This window comes from Lytechinus pictus, chromosome 6, assembly GCF_037042905.1.
Source record: "Lytechinus pictus isolate F3 Inbred chromosome 6, Lp3.0, whole genome shotgun sequence".
In the NCBI taxonomy this organism is placed as follows: Eukaryota; Metazoa; Echinodermata; class Echinoidea; order Temnopleuroida; family Toxopneustidae; genus Lytechinus; species Lytechinus pictus.
The window spans coordinates 26,486,919-26,501,067 of NC_087250.1; the positions used below are offsets into that span (position 1 = coordinate 26,486,919).

A 14,149-nucleotide genomic window follows, 5' to 3' on the forward strand; every position below is an offset into this window, starting at 1 on the left:
ACCATAATAGACTGTAATTACAGACGCTTCTGACGAAGTCTTATTAAAGACGAAAGCTAAAGCTAAAATGATGTCCTGCGTAATATTTTGAGTTGGCCTCATCACAATATATATATATATATATATATATGTATATATATTTATATATATGTATATATATTTATATATATGAATATATATTTATATATATGTATATATTTATATATATATATATATATATATCGGTTAAAGCATGGACCTATTACGAATAGGTCCATGGTTAAAGTGAAGATGAAAAAAAAGTCACCATATAATAAACGAGAAAAAAGGGTACATCCACTTTATTTTGGGGCTACGCAGGGTGAAGAAAACTGTCACCGGGTCTTCAAACAAATTAATATTTTTTATCAATATTACGCACCTGGGAGTACAACACGTACAACAACTGTACAAATAGGACTGAAAAGAATTGTGTTCAATAGAATTGGTCTCGCCATGACGTGTACGAGGCTATCAACCGTGACCAACCTCAAACAGCTCTTTGGTTTATAGTATTATGCACGGGTGTACGTCGTATCACATGTATCAGGCGATAATCGGTGGCCTGCTTCGCCGGCTGCTCGCACGTTGTCTTCGGCGGATCCCCTGGAAATCTTAATGCCGTAATCAAAGACTTGCTTAACCATTCCTGCGTGTTTGATTGGGGAATACCCTCGTGGAACAGGGAATATCTGAATTTCAACAAGCTTTGTTTTGACTGTGTCAGTAAGCTCTCATTGGAAGTTTCATGCTACAAATTATGTTGCTTCTGCGGCGACACTACATGTGTTTTAAGCAGTATAGCAAGCCGGAAGTAATCAAAGTGTAGATAAGCATGCCATCGAAGCAGATTTTACAGGGGTAATAATCTTTCTTTCAATTGGAGAAACTCTGTAAGTATTAACCATTCAATTTCCTATTGTTTTCTAGATTATTCTCTCAATATAGGCTTACTGGTAATTCACATGGGCAGTATTCCCTTTTAGTTTTCATATTCACTTGTACAAAACCCGGTCTGGGTTTGTTGACGGTTAGTTGAAGGAGTTTCTACTCTATAACTTACATCCTGATATTAATAGCAATGTAACATACTATGTCAATCAGTATATTGTTATGCAGGGTGAAAAATAAGACAAACAAGCAAACAAAGAGACAAACTTATTCGAGCTTGGACCATTTTCATGTCCGACTAACTGGGTTGATCCGATATATAGGCCGACACCAGCCACATATACTGTTTTTTCACATTGCAAACATTTATTCACAGTGCATAGGCCTATATGTGTATTTTCATAGTTTTATGCATCTTTAGATATTAATTCTAACAACAACTTACTGCAATATACCATGAGTTTTATGCGACATATATAATTATTTTACTTGACCTAAATATATACAGTGCGTATAAAAAAAACGGGACAGTTTTAAAAGTCTATAAAAATTGTTTCAAATTATGATATCTATATTTTTATGTTAATAAATGCTCTGAATTCTTATCTTTGAAATGCCATTTAAATTAATAAATTTTGTTCATGCTTGAGCGAACATGGGACGTTTTTGTCGGTGGTTCAAAAAGAGGCTTGCGCCAAAATGGCAGAAATGAGAAATTTGATGATCAGACTTATTGCTAATCAGCAGACTTCCTTTTTAACCTTTTCATTATCTTTGCCATGATTTTTGAATTATGCTGTCAAATTTCATTTACAAACTTATTTATTTACTTGAATTATTTTGTTTTTCATTAAAACTTCTTTAACCTTTGAATTTTCCTTCATAAAGAAAAGAGGACTTTTTTGTCAACCCAAGCAAGAAGATTTGCATTATCAATTGAGAGAACTTGTAATCATTCAAATCGTATTTTATTATGTGACACAAATTATGTTATGGTACCTTTAATAAATATGAATCCTATTTGAAGGGCTATTGATTCCTTGACCAAGTTTAATTTGGAAAAAAATACACGCTCTCCCATACATCGGTTGAAAAAAAATTGTTTTTGCTTAAAGAAGGAATCTTGAAAGCTAAAAGAGAGCATATTAAAAAGAAACAAAAACAGAACAATTCAAGCAAATAAAAAGATTTGAAAATGAATTGTGACCGTATAATTCGAAAATTATGGCAAAGATAATGAAAAGGTCAAGAGGAAGTCTGCTGATTAGCAAGAAGTCCGATCATCATATTTATCAGTTTATGCCATTTTGGCGCAAGCATCCTTTTAACCCCAGACAAAAACATTATGTGTTCACTCAAGCATGAACGAAACTATTTTTTTTAATGGCATTTGAAAGACTTCAGAGCACCTATTAACACGCAAATATAGACATCATAATTTGAAACAAAAATTTTATAGACTTGTCAAATCTGTCTCGTTTTTTTTTTTACGCACTGTATATGTGTGTGTGTGTGATAAAATGTTATACGATATTCATTTCGTGTTTACATAAAATACAAATTTATAAGTTATAAAGGCACATTGCTAGTCTCCTTGTACAAAAAAACAATGACGAATTTTCTGTATTAATATTATTTTGCAGTCTCTCTTACAAGGCAACATTCCTACAGTACGTCGCATGTCGATATAACGCAACGCTCAGTATTAATTGTACTTAGACTAGTACTTCTTTCATTTTAAAATCTACAGGACATTTTTGTTGTACCAGATAAGATTTCATTTATGTGTATGTACATGTACGGGCTTATGGGCTGCGTCAAATTGGGAGCGACCACCCAATCTCTCCCAAAGATAGTTAGGTACAATGGAGAACGCCCTCACAAAAAAGGAAGAAAGTAGACAGTATCGCAATGGTGCTCTTGGAAAAGAAACTAAGTTAACCCCCCCCCCCTCTCTTCACACTGTTAAATTTGAGTATTATAATTGTGTGAAACACATATCAAAATAGTTGACTGTGTGAACACACTGTCAACACTATAACACTGTCGAGAGGTCCTGAGTGTGAAAATGTCTTCGCATGGCTGAATTCGAGCATTCACACTGAGAGTTGCATGACACTGACAGTGTTCTTTCCTGGCGAGAGGTCTGCAGTCTGAGACCCCCTACGTTCAGACGGGGTACCATGCCCCCCCCCCCCCCCCACCTTCCATAAAGAAAAAGTTTCACGACAAAGAAAATATGAAAAAAATCGAAGGAGGGGTAAACGTGACACTATTTTCTGAATGTCATCTCAATCTATCATAAAATAATATTTTCGCATGAAAAAGGTGAAAAGGGGGTCGCCGGATTTTTTTTATATTGCCCTATATAGGATGTCTGGCACCCTCTTGTTGCTCATCGCGCTATTTTCTCTTTTTTAACTTTCTTTAAAAGTGCACCCATCAGTTTAGTTTCATTACAAAAGTTACACTCTAAAAGGTAGTACCATTCATGTTTTGGGTTTCTGTTCAAGACATTAGAATTAGGTTTGAGAACAGTTTCTTCAGGATGGATCTAAGCCCTACTCCACTTTATTAAAACCTATCCTGAAAGTGTTCTGCAAGGGTCCGTTTTAGATCTGGACTATTGAAGTTTTTGATGTAGGTCTCAACCTCAAAATGTGATGTCGGCTAAGGTATTAAATAAATCGTCACTACGTTTACTTCGGAATTACCAAAAGGAAGTTGTGTTCTAGCCAAATTCCACGTATGTTATCCTAAATATGATATATTTTTAGATAGAATATATGATTTTCGTGTACACATCCCCCTCCCATCGAAAAAAAATATTCGGAGCCAAACTGTATAGATATAATTCATATGAATCATTGAATAGCCGGTGGCAAAAGGGTCACATGAACAAACACAAATAAGAACTCCGTGCACTCTAAAAAAGGTTTACCCAATATTGGGTAAAATGGGAACATGCATGTTGGTTTGGTAAAAAGATACCCAGTATGGTGTCAATTTAACGAAATGTTGCGTTGAAATAACCCAATATGGGGTAAAAAAATACCCAGCAAACATGCATTTTCCCTTTCTACCTAATAGTGGGTAAAATTTTACTCAGTGTTTTTAGAGTGTGGAGGATGCAGTGTTTTGTTTATGAAGGTTAGCGAAGTTGTGAGAGAAAGCGGAATTAAAATAATATATTTTGTTATTTGTCATGCAAAAAAGGACAAAGCAGAAAAATATCGATAAAAAGATAAATAAAAAAAAAACTGTAAGGATAAGATAATAATAATAATACGGGTTTGTGAGTAAGACCATATGTTTTTTCAGCCTTGTTCATAAATCATTTTATAATAAGCCATTTTAATGCGCTCATAATTTTGTAAGCACAAATTCAAATTTGACAGTTCAACCAAAACCATGTATAAAGTAAAGACTAGACTTCAAGCTCTTTGTGTCAAAGAGTCAGCCACAGTACGTAGTTATTCTAGTGTCACAACTTCAGATTCACCAGGTATTTAAGTGTCTGTGTCTGCAGACTATGCGTATACTAAGATTCACTCTGAACCAGTTTATCAAGTGATGGCAGACATGGTGTTGTGCACGTATTCTTTTCTCTACTGTCACGAGTAAGATAATTACAATTTGTGTATTTTTGTATGACTTTGTTTCAACTATGAAACCATTGTGGAGAATCTCTTAACAAAATTCATCCGCTGATGTCTCAATTTGACTTATTTTATCATCATTCTGGCGATCGACATTGATCAGCTGATCTGTCACGTGATTTTGATCTTAAAGTACATACAGTAGCCTTGATAGCATCACCTGAAGTTATCAATTACTCATATCTGGTCAGGCTCATTACCCACAATGCAACATTCTCATTAATGTATTGTAATACAGGCGTACTTGAATCATAACAAACCGCTTCACTCCTCGACACATTCATTTATGACGTGGGCGCGTCGTGGTCTAGTGGTTCTGGCTCTCGCCTTTCAAACAGAGGGTCGTGGGTTCGAATCCTAGCCATGGCGTGCTTTCCTTCAGAAAGAAATTTATCCACACTGTGCTGCACTCGACCTGGGTGAGGTGAATGGGTACCCGGTAGGTCTGGCTTAATTCATTGAATGCTATAGCGCCTAGGCAGCCCAGCTAAAGCCGGGGTAATAATAGCAGGGCCCGCTGGGAGAACAGTTTTCGGAACTGAAGCGGCTACCCTGGGTAAATATACCGCTAATATTATTATTATTATTATCATTATGAATGTAGAACAAAAAAACACATTTTTATTCCTTCACACATATAAAATTGTATGCCAATTTTATCCTTTTATAAGTTTGTTCATCTTCTGTATTTTTTTGTATACCTGTTGTTTTTTCAAAAGGTTTATTTTAAAACAATAGCCATTCATTAAACCATGGAATACAGTCAATGATAGAAAACGCATGGATTTCGTCCTTTGATCCCCCTTTAAACACCATTGAACTCTATTTTCATTTTCAAAGTCCTTTAAAGTTTCCCTTGAACTTTGGACCTGTACATATACAGGTAAATTGTAAAGGAATTCGTGCGTCTTGTATATGGTTCTATATCTACTGGCTGAAGGTATACTCTATACACTGATACATGTACACTAAAAGGGGGACGCTATTCTAGCATGCAATAAAATGTAATTATCGACTTGAAAACTATTTGAACATGGTTCTTGGCAACAATCTGGTGGCACAATAAGCCAGTGCTTTGGGTGCCAAACTTCTGTTTAAAACAATATTTATAATGTCTAGATCATAATGAGCCACACGAACGTTCGTCTCCTTTAAAATTTAAATTTCTAAGCCATAAAGAAAGTTCGTAAGAACTAAGAACGGAGAGAAGCTCTTAATTCGAAGTCATGGTAGTAAACATGGTAAAAGGAGGGAAACATTTTGCAATCAGACCATGCAAGGATAAACTGTTAGTATTTGTTTAGCGTGCATGGGTGCAAATCGCATTTCGAGACGGAACTCTTTTATTATTGGGGAAAATCCCTTTTAGAATCAACACCAATTTGAATAAAATCGCGTTCAATTATTAAATACATTAAATTTTTCTTTTCTTGTTTTAAAAACCACAAAATTGGGATTTGTCAGATCCGGGGACAAATATATGTTAGTCTTCGCTGGGCATTTTTCTCACAGCTTTCCGTTATTATCGGGGAAAATCCATTTTAGAATCAACACCAATTTAAATAAAATCGCGTTCAATGATTAAATGCATTAATCATGACATGTTTCTGTAATCTTTCGCCTATGAATAGATTTCTTTTTTTTTTTCTTTTCTTGTTTTAACAACCACAAACTTGGGATTCTTCAGATCCGTGGACAAATATCTGTTAGTCTTCGCTGGACATTTTTCTCACAGCTTTCCGTTATTATTGGGGAAAATCCATTTTAGAATCAACACCAATTTAAATAAAATCGCGTTCAATGATTAAATGCATTAATCATGAAATGTTTCTGAAATCTTTCACCTATGAACAGATTTCTTTTTTTTTTCTTTTCTTGTTTTAACAACCACAAACTTGGGATTCTTCAGATCCGGGGACAAATATTAGTCTTTGCTGGACATTTTTTCACAGCTTTTCATTAAAACATGAATGACTCTGTTGTATGTTATACAAGTACAAATATAATAGGTGGTGGGATGGTGCTATGTGGTGCTTTTTTTTTAAGAAAGACACAAGTTCGATATTCTAATGTATAATGGACATATCCCCCCCCCAAAAAAAAAAAAAGAATAAAATGGAATTCCTCGATCAGTTGACAGTAGTCACAGGTTTTCGGAAAAAAACTGAATGTCAAGCCTACTTTAATTGTTCTGTGCATTAAGAGACATTGCTGTCAAGACTAGCCGTTTGACAAGGCCTCGCGACTTGGCCCCTTTCCTCGTCAAGCGGTGGCTGAGACGAGACTAGCGGCAGACGACGAAAATTGGCGATATTAGTAGTAGCTGTAGTAGTAATAGTAATAGTAGTAGTAGTAGTAGTAATAGTAGTAGTAGTAGTAGTAGTAGTAGTAGTAGTAGTAGTAGTAGTAGTAGTAGAAGTAGTAGTAGTAGTAGTAGTAGAAATAGTAGTAGTAGTAGTGGTAGTAGTAGTAGTAGTAGTAGTAATAGTACTGGTAAAAATTATTATTAGTAGTAGCTGTAGTAGTAGTAGTAGTAGTAGTAGTAGTAGTAGTAGTAGTAGTAGTAGTAGTAATAGTAGTAGTAGTGTAGTAGTAGTAGTAGTAATAATAGCAGTAGTAGTAGTAGTAGTAGTAGTAGTAATAATAGCAGTAGTAGTAGTAGTAGTAGTAGTAATAGTAGTATAGTAGTATTAGTAGTTGTAGTAGTAGTAGTAGAAGTAGTAGTAGTAGTATGTGGTAGTAGTAGTAGTAGTAGTAGTAGTAGTAGTAGTAGTAGTAGTAGTAGGAGTAGTAGTAGTAGAAGTAGTAGTAGTAGTAGTAGGAGTAGAAGTAGTAGTAGTAGTAGTAGTAGTAGTAGTATGTAGAAGTAGTAGTAGTAGTAGTAGTAGTAGTAGTAGTAGTAGTAGTAGTAGTACTAGTAGTAGTAGTAGTAGTAGTAGTAGTAGTAGTAGTAGTACGAGAAGTAGTAGTAGTAGTAGTAGTAGTAGTAGTAGTAGGAGTAGTAGTAGTAGTAGTAGTAGTAGTAGTAGTATGTAGAAGTAGTAGTAGTAGTAGTAGTAGTAGTAGTAGTAGTAGTAGTAGTAGTAGTAGTAGTATGTAGAAGTAGTAGTAGTAGTAGTAGTAGTAGTAGTAGTAGTAGTACTAGTAGTAGTAGTATTAGTAGTAGTAGTAGGAGTAGTAGTAGTAGTAGTAGTAGTAGTAGTAGAAGTAGTAGTAGTAGTAGTAGTAGTAGTATGTAGAAGTAGTAGTAGTAGTAGTTATTAGTAGTAGTAGTAGTAGTAGTAGTAGTAGTAGTAGTAGTAGTAGTAATAGTAGTAGTAGTGTAGTAGTAGTAGTAGTAATAATAGCAGTAGTAGTAGTAGTAGTAGTAGTAGTAATAATAGCAGTAGTAGTAGTAGTAGTAGTAGTAGTAGTAATAGTAGTATAGTAGTATTAGTAGTTGTAGTAGTAGTAGTAGAAGTAGTTGTAGTAGTATGTAGTAGTGGTAGTAGTAGTAGTACTAGTAGTAGTAGTAGTAGTAGTAGTAGTAGTAGTAGTAGTAGTAGTAGTAGGAGTAGTAGTAGTAGAAGTAGTAGTAGTAGTAGTAGGAGTAGAAGTAGTAGTAGTAGTAGTAGTAGTAGTATTATGTAGAAGTAGTAGTAGTAGTAGTAGTAGTAGTAGTAGTAGTAGTAGTAGTAGTAGTAGTAGTAGTAGTAGTAGTAGTAGTAGTAGTGGTGGTGGTAGTGGTATAGTAGTGTTGTTGCACTGCTAAAACACTGGTGTTACATCCGGTATATCACAAAAAACCAGGCATGTGTTGAAAGAACGGCAGATAATAATCCAACCTATATTGTCTTAACACTGACATGTGTTGCTGAAATGCATATCCTGGTGTTACCCTAACGCCAGTCCGGTGTTGTTTCAACACCTGTAATGTGTTTCCCGATGTACATATCGAGCTCGTATTAAATTAACACCAATGTTTTTTTGCAGTATGCCCATTGTGACTAATGTTGACATTATTCCTGCTGATTTAATCATAAAAAAATGATTGATAACAATTATAAAAGTTTGCAAACCATCGTCCTCAAAATACTCTGATACTTGCATTATTCCTTTTATTGTAATGATTTGTTTTCAATCTATCTCTCTCTCTCTCTCTCTCTCTTTCTTGGACTTACTTGTAATTATGTTATGACAATGATTAGGCTTATAATATTCATTTTACACGTACTAATATGATTTATTTTGTTATGGATATGGGATTAATTTATACAAACAGTTATTTTATTATTTGACCCCTTCGACATATATTTTTAACTGTAGAAATAAAATTGAATTGAATAATCTTTCAAATAAGGTAATATCAATATTATCAATTTTCTTTGTAGATATAGAAGGGCGGGAAGATGGCAAGTACTTTTAAGCTAACGCAGATGCAACTTTACAAAGTAGCAGAGCAGATCAACCCAGACGACTGGCTGAGCCTTGGGATTCGTCTTGGTTTCGTGTATAGTCAAATCCTGCACTGGAAAGAAGAATATAAAGGGGTATTACATGCTTGGCCACCGTCTTACAGAGAGTTACGATTGATCCAATCAATATCAACTGTATTAAAATTCATCCATACCATAATTTCTTCTAAAGGAAATTTACACAATATCCTAAAGAGAATCACAGTGAATCTGCAAGAAAATGATGAATATATGATTATCCCGGGGGGGGGGGGCGCTTCCATCGATGAGTGCGTACCATGCGCGACCATGGGCTCTCGAAAAGCACCCTAAACACGTATTTTCATTTTTTTGAAAATGCACCCCTTAACAAGTATTGGCGTGTGAAACCCTACCCTTAACAAGTATTGGAAACAAAACGATACTCTTGGCAAGGTCCCTGAATTGACCCCCTAAACAAGAACAGCGAAATTTTTCGGACGTCGGTTTTACCTTCACCTACATCATTGGGTCTAGTACAGCCCCACCTCCCTCATCTCGCCCAAATCGTACTCCAAACACGTAGTGTTGACTCTTTGGGCAAAAATACATCCTTTATAAAACATTTTAGTATTGATGTTTTACACCCTCGCAAATTTGACCCTAAACACATAGCTTTCCTAGCGACAATATATACCCTTTTTTCATTAGTTTAGTGTTTTTGACACCCTTATAACGTTACGTACGTAACGTGCCCTATCTTGAAAAAGACAATCTTTTTTACGTGTTTTTTTTTGGTCGCGCATGGTATTCACTCGTCAATGTAAGTGCCCCCCCCCCCCCCCCCGGATGAATATACATCATATGTAGAAAATATTTTGGAAAAAAATGCATTTTAGATGTTGACATTGCTGGCAGTACATAGTTGTGATTGATCATTCGAAACTCTTTGTAAGACGGGACCCTGATAATATACCAATCCAACTATTTCTCTCTCTATCTCTTTCTTAAAATGGGCGTGGCCTCTTGCAGCACTGTGCAATAAACCGTATAAACAATGCTTTGTATAGACTGTTATGTCAGATATCGAAAACAAATCATGTTCACACGAGATTTCGCAAGGAATTTTTGTCTGAAATAGGGTCATAATTTGTATTCAATTCAATTACCTTGACTGTGAAGATATCATTTCCTATTACTAGTAGTATTTAATGTCGAAATCATCATCACGAATGTTCTCATTTATATTGTGCATTGTCTTGATAATATGAAGTTAATGATAGTGTAGAAGGTTTCACGGTACACCATGTATCTTTCTTGGCCGATTTTTTGTCCTGGAAAGGACCACCCAAACTCGACGTTTCAACAAGTGTATTCCTGTTTCCCCCAAAGACGACAAAATAACACGTCGAAACGTCGAGTTTTGGTGGTTCTTTTCAGGATCAACAATTGCCCAAGAAAGATACATGGGCCCGTATTCTGAAGTCGGGTTTAACTTAAACTCGGGTTTAAAGTTGTGGTTTAAGTATGGATAGCCAATTGTTACATAAATCACTAACAGTAGAGATATCATACTTCAGCTCATTTGGCTCTCAAACCATTCATTATTGTTTAGGAAGTATGAAAAGATTATTGTCTTCACCATCGATGAATCAGGAAAGAGCACAGTAAACATAAGAAACATACAACTTGATAAAAAAATGTTGATACTTTTGGCTTCCCATACTTAAACCACAACTTTAAACCACAGTTTAAGTTAAACCCGACTTCAGTATACGGGCCGTGGTGTTCCGTAAAACCTACGCTATTCTTCTTCACCATGGAAACCTTCAGGAGTTACATGAAGTAAATGAATTATCATTATAATCAAAAGGAAGAGTGACAGCCTTATCCACATTTTTATACCCAACCTTGCTGAATCCAAGGGGAACTTTACCCTGACGAAAAGTTCGTTGTATGAATAGCCCTAAAATAATTAAATAGCTGTTGAAGATTTGAGGAAAATTCGCCAAAGGTTAAATAAAAATATGTTATTTTTGAATTTGTTACGTTATATACATGCACGAGAAGCTGGCCCATCGGTTATGCAATAAAACATGCGTAATTTTTTTTTCTTTTAGACTACTTCCATGATCGGATGTAAGCTAATTTGTTTATCAATATGCTGAAGGTACAATAAAAAATTATTAAATTTTTACCATATGAAACGAATGAAAGCTGCTCGCATATGACGTAAAAAAAAACCCTTAAGTTTTATTATTTGATTGATTTACCTCAAACCTTCACCAATACGTCTTTGAATGAATGTTTTCTGTTATTTTTGCAATAAACTTTTTGTCAGGGTGACCTTTAAAGTGGTAAATGCAACATTTAGAAAAAAAGGTTTGTCACTCCGATCTTTTAACTGTTAATTTAATATATCAATGTTCAGTGTGTACTATACAGCGTTCCCTTGTATAATTTGTTCAATACAGAATATAAAACCATGCTAATGTTCCTGGCCGACCTCCAATCCCCACCCCCTCCCCAACTCTGACTGTCTATCTCTCTTTTTCTTTTTGTCAAGTTGGGATCCTATGAAAGAGAAGCCACTTTCGTCAATGCCCAATTAAGCCAACACCTTCTATTGACTGCTTCTACTGAAGTGGAAGGAGGGGGGGGGGGTTCTCCCTCTGTCTTTTGGGGCAATTAGGGAATATTCGCTCACCTACGTGCGAATGATTCAAGAACAGAGTAAATCCTTTAAATGCCCGTGCAATTACAAAAAGCTGGGGGTCTTTGTCGAAAATTAGTAAATCGGAACAGCAGTTTCGTGTTAAGTGTCAGAGCTGACGAAAATTTGCAAATATGTAGTACGTTTTGAATAGAGGTCTGAACTGCTGTGTTGATTCACCAATTTTTGACAAAGACTTCTATGTTGTTCTTCGTCATGACTGGCATTCGACATCTGTAAGCCGCTAAGACAAAATTCATTGTCAGCTTCCCTCTCAAAAAGGGCCAATATAGGACTCCCTTCTATCAACAACGCCTATCATCAATGATGACATTTATTCAATTTCTCACTCCCACACCCATAATAAAACTCGAAAGGATATCAAGAATGGGATTTTCAATATGCTGCTCACCTGGCTTGACATGTATCCCAACTATACCCAGCCGGACGCAAGGAAGTTCTTGATAGACCAATTCAAAGAAATGGAACGGATGGATCTGGCGCACTTGCTTACCAAAACAGGTAAGATAAATGTTCACCCTGATTAAAGAGATGTTTTAATAATACGCATAAACATAAATAATACTATTATGATGGCATAAGAAAAATCCATTAGATAATGAGAAAGAGGAATTAGCACATATCTGAATTTGTGATGACATCCTTAAATTCTTGTTTTATAAGGTTCACGATGACTGGACTGATTTGTTTCGGATATAAAATGGCGTTTCTGATGACTTTATATCTCACATAAATAAAATCATTCTCATTTCTTAAGTAAATGACATGAAAAACGAATGACCGATTTGAATGAAGATAACTCTGTATAAAACACATTGCTCAAATATTTTTTTTCACAATTTTTCTTCAAATTTTAGAAGTCGGTTTCGTACCACCCCATAAAGTTGCAGTCATTGGTTCATCGAGACAATTCGAGTACGAGGTCAGGACTTATCAGCAAGAAAAGGGTACGTTTTCCAACTTGGTTTTGGTTTAATGGGGGGGGGGCACTCATGTATATAATGTCAGTTTGTGTACACTCTAGAAAAATATTGGGTAAAAGTGATCCATAGTGGTAATTTTGTGTCCAACCAACATTCAGCATTTCTTTTGGGCATTTTTATTTATCCAGTGTGATGAAAATTTTGCCCATTCTAAAGTAATTGCTGCTTATTTTTAACCTTACCGGACAATACGTTTCCCGCAATGGGTAAAATACTGTCCCAAATTGGTTGGACAAATAAATACCCTCGTGGTGGTAATTTTTTTACAGTGTATATGCGGCCCCAAGCCCCCTTTTACACGCATCTCCCGTTTTCACTAACCAACTGGTTCGAAGACCCCAGTTTATATCACATAAGGAAGTACCAGTTCTTAGTGTTGCCAACAGTGTGACATCGCTGCCTGATCGCAGTCCACGTCGTTCGTGCTATGGTACTAAATGGTACAATACAAAATTTGACATTAAACATCTCTCATGAACACTTTCTTTCCCAGAACTTTCATTCAGGGTGTCCATGCATTCGAGCGAGGGACAGGTACCGCTCTCTCTGATCTTAGACTGCCTGACCGAACCTAACGAGTTTGCCATCAGGCTGTGTACATGCATCCATATACTCGGACTAAGACTCATCCGGATGCAACTACCCGACGATGGAACCGGAAGTAGTATGAAGGTCACGGTCGCTGCGATTGATGAAGATGTCGTTCTTGAGTTGCAGAAGAGGGTGAAGTCATTACCGAATCACTTTGCAGATGACCTGAAGGATGTCATTTGCAAACATATTGCCGATGGTATGGAGAGGTCAACAATTTCTCTGAAAACCTGGTTCTCTGAGAAGGACGAGAAGGACATTGGACAGATCATCGAAGACTTTCGAAAAGAAGGTATGCGAAAATTCCAAACCAGAACGTAATTTTGTACTATTTTCCCCTGCATGAGTATGGGGTTGTATTGCATAGTATTGAAAAACATCATCTTCTACCCCCCCCCCCCCCCACTCCCCTGCAATTTTCCTTTTTTGGGAAAATGGGGGTACGAACTGAAGCATGTATTATCCAACACTCACCATACTTTCTGACTGCCCTGCCATTGTAGTCTGGTAGGGAGGTAGGGTTCCCATGCACCCGAATGATATATTTTTTTAACCTACATTTTTGTAATCCTTAAGATGTTTATTGAATGAATTTTGATGTTCCCAAAACGAAATATTGTCCCATGGGGTTCAAATTCAAGATGGCGTCCAAAATGGCCGCCATATTCATGGGATTTGGATTTTCGTACATACATTCCGACACAAACATTCATTTGCCACAGAATTAGTGTCATATGAAAGATAAATAAATTTTCTACAAGTTGATACTATTCATGGGTGATGAAATGGTAATTCGGCTGAGATTTTAGTAAGAAAAGTACAATTTTGAGAATTTTTTCCAAAGAATTGAAAATTTGTGAA

At 36.0% G+C, this 14,149-nt stretch overlaps 1 protein-coding gene across 4 annotated transcripts in view; it reads left to right on the forward strand.

Annotated features, from left to right (window-relative positions):
- The first annotated feature begins 510 nt into the window (after positions 1-510).
- Positions 511-14,149, forward strand: part of LOC129263955 (uncharacterized) — a 28,827-nt gene continuing 15,188 nt past the window's right edge. For 2 of the 4 annotated variants that reach the window (XM_064101288.1, XM_064101289.1), the window contains exons 1-5: positions 558-911; positions 8,939-9,097; positions 12,071-12,215; positions 12,572-12,661; positions 13,191-13,580. In XM_064101288.1, the coding sequence (XP_063957358.1) occupies positions 8,957-9,097; positions 12,071-12,215; positions 12,572-12,661; positions 13,191-13,580 (766 nt within the window). In that variant the 5' untranslated portion in view covers positions 558-911; positions 8,939-8,956. Of the gene's footprint in view, positions 912-8,938; positions 9,098-12,070; positions 12,216-12,571; positions 12,662-13,190; positions 13,581-14,149 lie in introns of all 4 variants that reach the window. The other 2 variants (XM_064101285.1, XM_064101287.1) reach the window with 2 other exon arrangements.